Here is a 12,878-nt window from a genome sequence, read left to right as displayed (position 1 = left end):
ACCATCCGGGTCTCCTGACTGCATCCACAGAATCGCCTATCTGACCCCCTAACTATCGAGTCCCCCACGATTACTGCCTTCCTCTTTCTTTCCCTACCCTTCTGAGCTACAGGGCCAGACTCTGTGCTAGAAGCACGGCCACTGTTGCTTCCCCCAGGTAGGCTGTCCCCCCCCCCCCCCCCAACAGTACTCAAACAGAAGTACTTATTGTCAACGGGTACAGCCACTGGGGTACTCTCTAGTACCTGACTCTTCCCCTCCCCTCTCCTAACCGTGACCCACCTGTCTGCCTCTCGTGGTCCCGGTGTGACCACCTGCCTGTAACTCCTCTCTATCAACTCCTCCCTCTCCCTGACCAGACGAAGGTCATCGAGTTGCAGCTCCAGTTCCCTAACACGGTCCCTTAGGAGCTGCAGTTCGGCGCACCTGGTGCAGATATGGATGTCTGGGAGACTAGGAGACTCCAGGACCTCCCACATCCGACACCGAGAACAACAATCTGCCCTCACACTCATACTTCCCCCTTTCCTCAAATAATAGGAAGAAACTGAAAACCAAACCTACCTTGCCTCGCCCGTTTCCGCCTAAGCCCGTTGAGCCAAAGCCCTTAAGCCTTCACTCTGCTCCCGGCTCACTCCGCTGCCCACTGTATAAGGCTGGGTTCCTTTTAAATCTTCCCTGCTTCACTGCCCGACGTCACACGCCTGCGCAGTCTCATCTCTTAACCCCGATGAGAAGAAAAATTCAAAATGGCTCTGCCGCTCTCCTGTTCTGCTTCTCCGACTTTCTTCTCCAAATTCAAAGTGTATCTGTGGTAAACAAACCCTGAGATTCATCTTCCGCACGGACAGCCACGAGACAAAGACACGCCAGGGAGCCGGCTCAGAGAGAAACATCAAACCCTCCCCAACCCCATGCACAAAGAAGAACAAATCCTGCAAAAAAGAAAACAAGCAGAAAACACAGAACATAAAACAGTAATATAGATATCGATCTATATAACACACACACACACACAATGTGTATGACGTGTACAGGCTTTCAGTTGGTTCACTGCTGCGCTTTCTGCGCCTTGTGGTGCATCCTGTGGCGGCATTGCCGTTTCTAGAGTTTTTGTCTGTTTCTTACGGGGTCGAGTGGCTCAACCCGAGCACGAGTGGGAAGGGATCGGCCGGATTCGAACCCGGGTCCACTCTCCTCGAAGCCCGGTGCAGATGCCGCTGCGGCACCAGTCGGCTAGGGGGGGTCCGTTACCAGCTCTGAGTTGCCCCCCAGGTGGTTATGTTTTGGGGGGGGGGGGGTGGTGGTTAGGGAAAGAGGGTGGGTGATAACGAGGGGAGAATAAATGTAATGACTGTCACAGTGAGCTGAGGTTGGTATCAAACCCGGGGCCCTGAGCCCTGTGCCGCTCTGCGTCCCGGTGGAACAGGAGGTGCTGTTGAAAACCCTGTTGGGGCTGAAGAGGGCGGATGTAGGGGCGGTGTTTCCCTCTGGTCAGGGTGCCTCGAACCGGCTGCAGGAGGGTCACCAGTTCAGGAGAAGGTGTCAGAGGTCAGAGTGGAATGAGACACCTCCAGCAGAATGGCAGGCATCAACTGAGCACAAATTAACACAATTTTTCTGTGGAGCGTCAGATCAGAAAACGGCGTGCAGTGGTCACGTCGTTGCTGTCCTGACAGAGGGAGTGACTAGGGGTGTGCGGGTTGGGTTAAGAACCGAACGGTCGCTGTTCCTGAACTTGGTGGTGTGGGGCTTCAGGCCTCTGTACTTCCTGCCCGGTGGGGGCTGTGAGAAGGTGGCAGGACCCCAGGTGGGTGGGGGGGGGAAGCAGATACCTCTCGCGTAGCCCCCCTCCTCACCCTGTTGTGCTCTCCGCCCGTCAGAAGTGCAACGACCCTGCGTGTCGCCTGAAGGACAGTCTTCACGCCCACCACCCCCGCGACTGCCTGTCGTACCTGCGCGACTGGCCGGTGAAGGCGCTGCAGGAGCTGCTGCAGGTAACAGTCGCGATGGGGGAGGGGGCCGTCACGTTGGGCGGTGAGAGTGGGTTGAGGTGGGGGCGCGAGGAGATGTCGAGGTGCGAGGTGGGGCAGAGGGGTCAGGAGGGGGGGGAGGGGGTAGAGGATGATGTAGGGAGCAGGAGGGAGAGGAGTGGGGAAAGGAGGTAGAGGGGTATTTGTGTGGAGAGGGAGTAGGGGGAAGTGGGCAAGGAGATGGGGAGGGGTGTGTCAGTATCAGTGTGGGGGAGATAACCAGGCAGAGAGTAGATGGGAGGGGGCAGATGGGGGGGGCCAACACTGGGTACAGAGGGTTCTGCCCCCGTTTCCCCCTCCCAGGGGTCTGTCAGCACCATGAGGAGTTTACCCTCTACCCTGTCTTTTCCCTCCACTGCAGAGACACCGGGTGAACTTTGATACCGTCCCCCCTGCGGGGGCTGAGGCGACCCCTGGAGGTGAGTCCTGGCCCAGGTCGTAGGGGAGGTATGGCACCCTCGTTGTCTGGGACCCCCTGTGCCCCCTGTCCTTCCACTCCTCATCGACATCACCCTCTCCGCCTGCGGTGTCGCCCCCCCCCCCCGTCCTCTCCGCTGTACATCTCTCCGTGGGGCCCTGCCGTTCTCAGCTTTCCAAATCACAAGGACTCCGACCTGCTCCGGGTTATCCTGCCCCTCTCAAAGCCGTGGCACCGGGCGGTGGACGGGCGTAGGCGCTGGACACTGCCCAGGCAAGCAACTTCAGCTGAAAACTGTGCCAAGAACAATCACCATGATCGCTCACGTCATACGTCACGTAACCATTGGACGACAAAGCAACTGCACTACCGTGCAGCCTGACAGGCCCCCCCTCCCCCCCCCAAGTCAAATTTGCACCCGGTTGGTGGGTTAACCCTGGGTGCGAGTCACTGTGGGTGGAGCTGCTCTGAGCCGTCAGCGGTGGGTCAGGTCTCACTCGGGAGCCGACAACAAGGCGAGAGTGGCAGGGCAAGCGGGCCCGGGACTTGCTCAGAATTCTCCGTCCCCACCGCCGACGGGTGCAGGGGGAAGCTGGATTGTCGGGTGGGTTGAAGGGAGGTGGATCCGGAAATCGAAGGCACGAATTAGGGCAGGGCGGTGGTGACGTGATTAGCGTGACCCTTTCCACTGTGTCAGCTGTAAAACTGGGGTTCAATTCAAGCCCCTGTCGGTAAAGACTTTGTACGTTCTACCTGACTGCCTGGGTTTGTCCGTTCTCCCTGTGACCGTGTGGGTCTCTATGTTCTCCCCGTGACCATGTGGGTCCCTATGTTCTCCCCGTGACTGTGTGGGTCTCAATGTTCTCCCCGTGACCGTGTGGGTCTCTATGTTCTCCCCGTGACCGTGTGGGTCTCAATGTTCTCCCCGTGACCGTGTGGGTCTCTATGTTCTCCCCGTGACTGTGTGGGTCTCTATGTTCTCCCCGTGACCGTGTGGGTCCCTATGTTCTCCCCGTGACTGTGTGGGTCTCTATGTTCTCCCCGTGACCGTGTGGGTCTCTATGTTCACCCCGTGAGCGTGTGGGTCTCTATGTTCTCCCCGTGAGCGTGTGGGTCTCAATGTTCTCCCCGTGACCGTGTGGGTCTCAATGTTCTCCCCGTGACCGTGTGGGTCTCAATGTTCACCCCGTGACTGTGTGGGTCTGTATCTGAGGGCTGCGTTTCTGTCCCACAATCCGATGACGTACCGGTCGGCAGGCTAATTGGTGACTGTAAATTGTCCTGTCATTGGGTGGCGATTATATTGGGTGTTGCTGGCTGGAAGGCCGTATTCTGCACAGAATCCCAACGAAGTATGAAATTCTCTGCACGTACGTGTGTCTGTCTAGAAGCCTCTGTTGTGTCTGCTGTCACCACCAACCCTCACACAGAGATCCCCTCAGCCACCGCTCCGTGTTTAAAGAAAGTCTTGTACTACACGTCTCCTCTTTGAACCCAACTCCTCTCCCCTTAAATACGTGCCCCTACTGTAAACCATTTTGGTGAAGTCAATGCTCGCTGAAGGTCTCTCAGAATCTTCCAAACTTTTATCAGCCGTCCCCTTCAGCCTCCGCTGCTGCAGAGGAAGAAGCCGTTCACCCTCTGATCCCCTCCTCACCCTCTCCCGTCACAGGGCACTCAGAACCCACGGGGGCAGCCCAACCGGCTTCATAAAGCCGCCACGTAACTGTCCGACTCTTCGCTCAGTTCCTCGGTGAGTGAAAGTGAGCGTGCTGGATGCCCGCTGTGCCACCCTATCGACCGGAACAACGTTGCATTGGCTTACCTGCCCAGAATAGACAGCCCCACGTATTCCCGTGTCGAAGCCCCCACGTCGGATCACTGCCCGCTCGCTTAACCTATCCGCAGCTCCCGTGTCCACAATGTCCTCTCTGACGAAGTCACCAGTACGGAGGAGGCTCTGGGAGTGGGTTGGAAAGTTCTGGCACCTGTCAGACGGGCTGAACGGCCGAAGCTGCCCCCATACGTAACTGGTTGGGGCAGAGGCTGGGAGGTGAGACCGGTGGGACTGGACGAATGGCCTCGTACGTCGAGACTCACGTCCCTGGGAGTGCCACGAATGGTTCCCTGACTGACTCTGCCTTTCTTCCCCACCCCCCCCCACACCGACACAGGGAACTGTCGTGTGATGGAACAACGGGAGGAACAGGGGAAACTGATTGATGAGGCCTGCGGTAAAGAGGCCTGCCAGGGGCATGCGGGGCTCTGCGAGTGAGTACCACTTCTCCACCCCTCCCCAGACAGTACCCCCCCCCCCCCCGCTTCTCTCCCCCGATCCGCCCACCTGTCTCTCCCGGTCTGCACACCGGTCACCCCCCCCCTGATCTGTCCACCTGTCTCTCCCAGTCTGCACACCGGTCACCCCCCCCCCCCCCCGATCCGCCCACCTGTCTCTCCCGGTCTGCACACCGGTCACCCCCCCCCGATCCGCCCACCTGTCTCTCCCAGTCTGCACACCGGTCACCCCCTCCCGATCCGCCCACCTGTCTCTCCCGGTCTGCACACCGGTCACCCCCCCCCCTGATCTGTCCACCTGTCTCTCCCGGTCTGCACACCGGTCACCCCCCCCCCCCCCCCGATCCGCCCACCTGTCTCTCCCGGTCTGCACACCGGTCTCCCCCCACCCCGATCCGCCCACCTGTCTCTCCCAGTCTGCACACCGGTCACCCCCTCCCGATCCGCCCACCTGTCTCTCCCGGTCTGCACACCAGTCACCCTCCCCCCCCCCGATCCGCCCACCTGTCTCTCCCAGTCTGCACACCGGTCTCCTCCCATCCGCCCGCTCTTCCCCCTCTCCGCTGGGTGTGGTCCAGTCTCCACCTCTGCCGCTGCCCATGTGTCCGTGCCCGGTGTTTGTGTCACCCCTCTTCTGTCCCCGGCTGGCGGTGGTCTCGTTTGAGGGGAGCGTCTGATGTTCACAGTACCTGCCATCTCTCATCTCTCTGTATTTCTCCCCCCCACCCTCCAAATCACCCTCAACCCCCTTCCTACCCTCCATATCACCCTCATCAACCCCTTCCTACCCTCCATATCACCCTCATCAACCCCTTCCTACCCTCCATATCACCCTCATCAACCCCTTCCTACCCTCCATATCACCCTCATCAACCCCCTTTCTACCCATATCACCCTCAACCCCTTCCTACCCTCCAAATCACCCTCATCAACCCCCTTCCTACCCTCCACATCACCCTCATCAACCCCTTCCTGCCCTCCAAATCACCCTCAACCCCTTCTACCCTTCATATCATCCACATCAACCCCTTCCTACCCTCCATATCACTCATCAACCCACACCCTTCCTGCCCTCGATATCACCTTCAACCCCTACCTTTCTCCCCAATTCCCCCTCTTCTCCCTTTACACTCACCACCTCACCATCTCCTCCCCCTCTATTTACCCTTTTCCGCCCCTTTTATCCTGTCACCACCCTCAATGTTCCTCCTCTTTTACCCCCTCACTCCTCCCCTTTTATCCCTCACCACCTCTTTTTAACCCTTCCCATTACCCCCTCATTGCTCCTGCCCTTTTACCCTTTCACTCCTAATCCCTGTGTACTCCTTAACCCCTCCCCTTTATTTCCCCTTATGCACCCTCCCCTCCCTCCTGTCCCAGGTCCCACTATAAGGAGTACCTGGTCAGCCGAATCAATGGGCACTCACTGGATCCGGCTCTCCTCTACACGTTGGAGGATATGGAGGTGTTTCTGAAACGCTCGGGGAAACAGCAGGCAGCCCAGGCTCAGGGCGAGACCGAGGCCCAGTACAAGGCCCGCCTTCTCAAGGTGAGTGCTGGGGAGGGCGGGGGCGGCGGCTGGCCACAGCTTGGGGAAAGGGGGAAAGGAGGAGTAGTTAGACAGGGGGAGGGGACGGGGGGGTTCAGTCCAGGGCAGGGGATGTGGGGGGGGGGGGGTACTTGCAAAACTTAGTGGGATGCTAGAGGACTGGGTAGTCTTTAAAAAAACAATGGAAATCAACGAGAAAAGCAGGAAGAAGAGGAAATGTACAATGGCCAATAGTGCAATATAAAGTGTTTTTTCTGATATATTGAGTAAAAGAGAAACGAGAGTGGAGATTGGAAAGTGATGCTGGAGAGGTTATTTGGGACAAAGAAGTGGCGAGTATTTTCGGTCGGCGACGGAGGCTGGCCGGAGTGGGCGTGATCACTATTACTGGGAAGCGGAAAGGTGTGAAGGTAGGATAGACGCCTGGAGCCAATGGACGGCGCCCCAGGGTTCTGAGAGAGGGTGCGGAAGCATTGGTAACGATCTGTCCAGAGGGCTGGTAAACCTGCAAATGTCACGCGACCCTTTAAAAAGGGAAGCAGGTGGAAGGAGGGCAATCACAGGCAAACTAGCCCGACTTCAGTGGTTGGGAAAATGTTGGTTTATTATGAACGATGAGGTTTCGGGCTGTTTGGAGGCAGATGATAAGATGGGCCAAAGTCAGGATGGTTCCCTCAAGAGGGAATCTTACCTGACAAGTCTGTTGGGATTCTGTGAGGAAATAAAAGCCAGGATAGACTTGACAAGACGGCAGACGTTTATTAGATTTTCTTCGACGAGGAGTCCGCACGTGAGGCTGCTAAACAAGATGAGTCCGTGGTATCATTGGACCGATATTAGTCTGGACAGAAGACTGTCTGACCAGCTGGAGTGGGAATAAAGGTTCTCTAATTCTGTTCCTATATCTTATAGTCGACGGGTTGGACCAGGGAGGGGAAGGGGTTTAGACAGGGGGAGTGGGGTCAGGCAGGTGTAGATGTCCAGACTGTTGAATTTTGCTTTCCCTGACCCAGGTGATCACCACCATCCCGCTGGGAGATAAAGTGCCGCGGATCCGGAAGTGACAACGAATCCCAGGATGCGGTTCCGTTTCGGGATCTACTAGACTGGGGAAAAAACCTGTTGCCTGTTCTCCCCCTAACCCCTACTCCTCAACACCCCGTGCCACCCTTCGTCCCGCTCCCTCGCCGCTCCACACCCCCAAACGCCACACCCGCCCCCAGCATCCCCCTCACCCGCACTCCATCCCTCGCACCCTCAAGACATCCTTCGCCACCCTGCACCACCCTTTGTCCCCCATGACCCTCTCGCGCACACCATGGCCCCCACAACCATATGTCCCTCTGCCCCCTCTCCCCCCTCTGCCCCCTCTCCCCCCTCTCCCCCCTCTGCCCCCTCTCCCGCCTCTGCCCCCTCTCCCCTCTCTCCCCTCTCTCCCCTCTCTCCCCCCTCTGCCCCCTCTCCCCCCTCTCCCCTCTCTCCCCCCTCGCCCCCCACGCTCCCCTCATGCCCCTCATACCTTCCTCAGCCCTTCACCTTCACTCCTAAAAGGCCAGTACACCCCCTGCAACCCCACCCCACCTGCTGACATCACCCTCAGCCCTCCCCTGCTCCTTGCCCTGAACCTGCCCCCTCACCACAGACACCCTTCACCCTAAACCCTGAATCTGCTCTCCCCTCGCCCCCGAGCGGAGGGGCAGAGTCGGGGGCGCGCCTCGCTCCGAGTGGAGGGGTGGGTGGGCTGGCGGGAACTCTCTCTCCAATAAAAGCAGAAAATGTTGGAAGCACTCAGCCAGTCGGGCGTCTCGGGCCTGAGCCTCTCGGACGGAGGGAAGCCGGTTTCGGGGGCACGGAACGGGGGGAGCGGGTCGAGCGAGCTGCAGCGTTCTCTCTGGGGCGATGAAGGACTATCGGGAGGATAGGAGCCCACCAGCGCCTTTTCCGAGGGTGGGAATGGCTAATACCAGGGGTGATTTCAGGGTGAGGGGATGTCCGAGGCGGAGTGGAGGGTGTGTGGAGCACGCTGTCGGCTGGTGGTGGATGCATTTACGGGACTCTCAGGATGTAAGGGGAAATGGAGGCTCCGTCGGGGTGGGGGGGGAAGTTAGTGGGTTGGAAAGGTTGGCACGACATTGCGGGCTGAAGGGCCTGTACGGCTCTGGGTTTTAACGCAGGAGTGTTTCGAAGCGGTGGAGTGTGACCCTCGGGGTGGGGGGGGGGAGGCTGAGACGCGCTGCAGGTGGACAACAAGGGGTGGTGGCCCGCTCAGATACGGACGGGGGAGGGTCCGGGCAGCAGCACCCCGCCCGGAGGGAAGATTCACGTCAGGCCTCGGGATAACAGGGCAGGAGGGCAGATCGGGGTGTGAGATGGAGCGGGGGGGGGGGGTGGTTGAGATGGGCCGTTACAGCCCATCACGGGTCACGGGAGCTCAGGGTCGGTGCCCGTCGCCGATCAGCTCGGGAGGAGGGCCAGAGAAGCTTCACCGGGCTGGGTTTGCAAGGAGAGGTATTTGACTGTCTACTTGGAGGCAGAACACAGCGACAGACCCTTCGGGCCGGACCACGCTGCCCTAGTACACCCGTGCGGCCGGTTACCGGGGGATGCGGAGGAACCAGGGCGTTAGGCACAAGGAGACCGTGCAACCTCCTCACGCACAGAGGCTGAATCGATCCCGGCTTTCTGGCACAGCAATAACATCCCACTATACCCCACCCTGGCCTCCGTCCGCGTGTTTTCCCTGTGATCATCGGTCCCAGAGACAGAGCCTTGGAATCAGCTGTTGTGGATTATCCCCCACAGACGTAGTCACAGGGCTCGACTCTTCAGCCCATCTAGTCCAAACCTACTGCCCCTGACACTGCTGGCGTTGAGGGTTGACTATGAAGCTCCTCCATCTCTGCCAGTGTTCAGGGCTTCCTTCATCGTGTCTGCAGCTTCCTCGCTGTTTTCACTGCTGGCAGTCCCGGGGGGAGACTCGGGAATACCGTCACACTCTGATGTGGAAGGGTTCTGAACATTGCTCTTTCCGTAACCAGCCGTGGTTGTTGGCCCTGGGCTGAACCCCCCCCCCCGAACCCGGTGGGCCACTCTCAGCCTCCCCTCTGCCCTCTGACCTGTTTGGCATAGGCGACCCGACCAAGATCCAAAGCACAAGGTCCTGACTCTGGCCAACGTCGCTCTCCGGGTCGTTGAAGCGCACGGGGCTGTAGCCCTCATGGGGACATCTGGTCCGTGCCACACTGTCCTGTGCCTGCCCTCACCCAGATTTCTCATAACCGCTGAAGCTGAACCCGCATCCTCCACTTCCCCTGGCGGCTCGTTCCACATTCTCACCTCCCTCCGAGTTCCCCTTCACATTCAGCTTAAATATTTCTCTTCCCAGCCCTAACCCATGTCCTCTCGTTCCAGTCTCACCCCACCTCAGTGTGAGGGTGAAATCTGGAGGGAGCTGGTGGAATGTAGGGGCTTCGGTGTAAACAGGCGGCCAGCACGGACAGGACGGGCCGAAGGGCGTGATCTTATTTAAACCCATCACCACGAGGTCAGAAAAAAAAACCAAACTGATTCTGAAGCATCTAGTGACCGCTTCATCAGGAGAGCCGGAGGTGGTGGGGGGGGGGGGGGGTCCTCGCCACGGAGCCCCTGTGTGTGTTTACAGCCAGAGTCACGGGCGTAATGAAAAACTCACCTGGCGTCAGCAACACAGGTACAACAGTCACCGGAAGAAAAACTTAGCTGAATCCAGTTTTACAGGACAAAACAACCTATTTCCGTGTTGCACCGAGGAAGTGATTAGCGGCGCGCGGGTTGGTTCCGGACTGAATGGTTGAAGGGAAGTTCCCGAAGCCGGTGGTGTGGGACCTCGGGCTACAGTGCGTGTACTCCGAGTTTAATACCACCGACTCGTGACGTGGAATCCGTTCTGCAACGGCGGTACGGTGTGAGACATGCAACTCTATAAACCGCAGAAACCAACGTTGCTAACTAGGTGACCGTGGACCATTTGGGAATCTGATGGCGGACGGGAGGACCCTTCTCCCGAAGCACTGAGCGTGCTTCCCCTCCCTTCTCCGCGAGGGTAGACCGTCCCTGAGGAAGTCGGCAGGTCAGGCAGCGGTGATGAAGGGAAATGAACGGGTATTTCGGGAGGGAGCTCCGGAGTTTAGAAGAATGAGGGAGATCTCACTGAAATTTACTGAACATTGTAAGGCTGAGGTAGAATGATTGTGGGGAGGTTGTGTCTGATAGTGGGAGAGGCTGGGACCGGAGAGCACAGCCTCAGAGTAGAAATGAGGCAGGAATTCTGTGTCAGGGTCAGAGGGTGGCGTGGGTCAGAGGAGGAGGGTCAGAGGGTGGCGTGGAGGCGTCATTGGGTGTATTTAAAGCAGAGGTTGATAGGTTCGTGATTAGTCAGGGCGTCAGAGGTTATGGGGAGAAGGCAGGAGAACGGGGTTGAGGGATTGTGAATCCGCAGAGTGGACTCGAGGGGTCGAATGGCTTAATTTTGCTCCTGTCCCTTCCTTGTGTGCTGGGCCCAGGCCAGGTCGTCGGATGACTTTTTAACACCAAGGAATTCCTCTTTCTGGGGGGTTGAAAGAAACAAGTGAGTTAAACCGGGGGGGGGGGGAGGGGGTGGAATGGGAGGTGATGTGGTTGGGAAAGAGAAGTTGGAAGAAACTGAGATGCAGTTTATCTGGTGCATGTGACACTGAGGACAGGCTATCAGGTCGGACGATTCACGAGCGAGGCAGAGGGAAGAGCTGTTGCAATGGTTCAGGGTCACAGCGGGAACAGGTCAGATCCCTGATCTCAGGGTGGATACAGTCATGTTGGCGGCCTGTGGTCTTTGAAGGGAGGGCGGACTGATACAAGGATTAGGCTGATGGTTCCACCGAGTCTGAGTTCATTCTCTGAAACCCATTCCCTTACTTTCCTCCTGTAGCCATAACCCCCACCGGTCAAAAACCCATCATTCTCTGCCTTAGGTTCACCCAGTGACCTGGCAGAAGAAATCCCTCCTCGTCCCCTCGAGAAAAGACTTCCATTCATTCAGAGGGTGTGCCCAAAGGTTCCGGACGCTCCAACTAGACTCTCCTCTCCACATCTGGCCTTTGATATCCGGTCTGTTCCGGTGGGGATGCCCTGCCCCATCCGAGTGAAATCTGTCGTCTACAGGCCCAATACGGCAAATGCTCTGTGAGCCGAGGGGAGGGATGGAGCTGTGGCTATATGAACATAGTCATTCTACATCCACCCAACCGAGCCCCCTCCTGCCCCAAACACCCCCCACCCACTCTCACTACATACTGATACACCTACTGTAACACTGACACATCCCTCACTGTGACACTGATACACCCCACACCCCTCACTGTGACAGTGACACACCCTACACCCCTTACTGTGACACCGACACCAGGGACAGGGTCAGACATAGGGTGAGGCTCCCTCCACACCGTCCCGTCACACACTCCCAGGGACAGGGTCAGACACAGGGTGAGGCTCCCTCCACACCGTCCCGTCACACACTCCCAGGGACAGGGTCAGACAAAGGGTGAGGCTCCCTCCACACCGTCCCGTCACACACTCCCAGGGACAGGGTCAGACACAGGGTGAGGCTCCCTCCACACCGTCCCGTCACACACTCCCAGGGACAGGGTCAGACACAGAGTGGAGTTGTTCAGAATACGCTGGGAGAAATGGAGAAAAACTGCTGTATTAAGATCGTGAGTTACTTTGGAACTGGTTTGAAACGTCTCTTGGACATCTAAGTGAGCGGCTGGTTTAGAGTGGAAGCTTCGTTTGGAGTTTTTCTGCCGGTTTGGACTGGGGTCGTTGACGGCTGCGAACTGCGTAGCACCCGGCTGTGACCGCTGGCAACTCGCCAGGAAGCCGGGTCGCACCAAAAACCGGAGAGAAACGCCGTTGTTCCCCCGCTGACATCGGGACAACCTCCTTCCGCCTTTATCGTCGTGACTCACGTTCGGTGTCGGAGCCGAAGCCTCGTTTGAGACGTCTCGACCTCTCACGGCCTGGAACAGTGGTTCCCAAATTACCCCCCTGTGGGGCGTACGCCCCACGTTGGGAACCACTGGACTAACGGAGCCTTTCCCGGCGTTGGAATTTCTGGCGCCGAGCCAGCAAGGTACCGTCGAGTACAAACTTTTCCTGCCAGTTACTCAACTCGCTCCAGGTCTTTATCAGCAGCTGCACCACCGTATCATTCTCGGTTCGGACATAGAGGCAACATGCCGGACCGGTCTCCAGCGAGTCGCAGGCCTTCGCGGAGTTCTGCAAAGGCCGCTGCCTCTCCAGCCTCGGTTCGGTCGGTGAAGGCGGTATTTTGCGTCCTGGAGCTACCGTGGAAAAGTGCGCGGAGGCTACGGAGGACTTGTTGGGGAGAGGTGGTGCTTTGGCCACCCAGAAAGAGCTCGGGAAGGCAGGGCTTTATCTGAGGAATGATGAGTTGGTCCACCGGGCGCTTAGCAGGGGGATCACGGTGGAAAACATCTCTTTACAGATGGAGCTGACGACAGCTCCCACACAACGCATCGTCCTCGGTCACGTTAAGCCTTTCATC

The 12,878-nt window shown here is 58.1% G+C and overlaps 1 protein-coding gene across 1 annotated transcript; it reads left to right on the top strand.

Moving 5' to 3' along the window:
* Nucleotides 1–749: 749 nt before the first annotated feature.
* LOC132381681 (E3 ubiquitin-protein ligase RNF31-like) lies at nucleotides 750–8,051 on the top strand. Its single transcript, XM_059951275.1, has 6 exons — nucleotides 750–814; nucleotides 1,754–1,997; nucleotides 2,395–2,452; nucleotides 4,626–4,722; nucleotides 6,127–6,295; nucleotides 7,309–8,051. Exons 1-6 carry the CDS (start codon nucleotides 750–752, stop codon nucleotides 7,357–7,359), a joined length of 684 nt encoding a protein of 227 aa, XP_059807258.1. The 3' UTR covers nucleotides 7,360–8,051.
* The last annotated feature ends 4,827 nt before the right edge of the window (nucleotides 8,052–12,878 follow it).

This window comes from Hypanus sabinus, chromosome 26, assembly GCF_030144855.1.
Source record: "Hypanus sabinus isolate sHypSab1 chromosome 26, sHypSab1.hap1, whole genome shotgun sequence".
Taxonomy (NCBI): domain Eukaryota; kingdom Metazoa; phylum Chordata; class Chondrichthyes; order Myliobatiformes; family Dasyatidae; genus Hypanus; species Hypanus sabinus.
The sequence above is the reverse complement of the archived record's forward strand: the minus strand, read 5'-3'. Positions and strand labels throughout refer to the sequence as shown.

What these genes read in the sequence shown, in the direction of transcription:
- LOC132381681 (XM_059951275.1), top strand. Translation starts at nt 750, where the DNA reads ATGGCTCTGCCGCTCTCCTGTTCTGCTTCTCCGACTTTCTTCTCCAAA. An exon ending in CGCTGCAGGAGCTGCTGCAG is followed by an intron (nt 1,998 to 2,394) that starts GTAACAGTCGCG and finishes CCTCCACTGCAG; the next exon opens with AGACACCGGGTGAACTTTGA. An exon ending in ACAAGGCCCGCCTTCTCAAG is followed by an intron (nt 6,296 to 7,308) that starts GTGAGTGCTGGG and finishes TCCCTGACCCAG; the next exon opens with GTGATCACCACCATCCCGCT.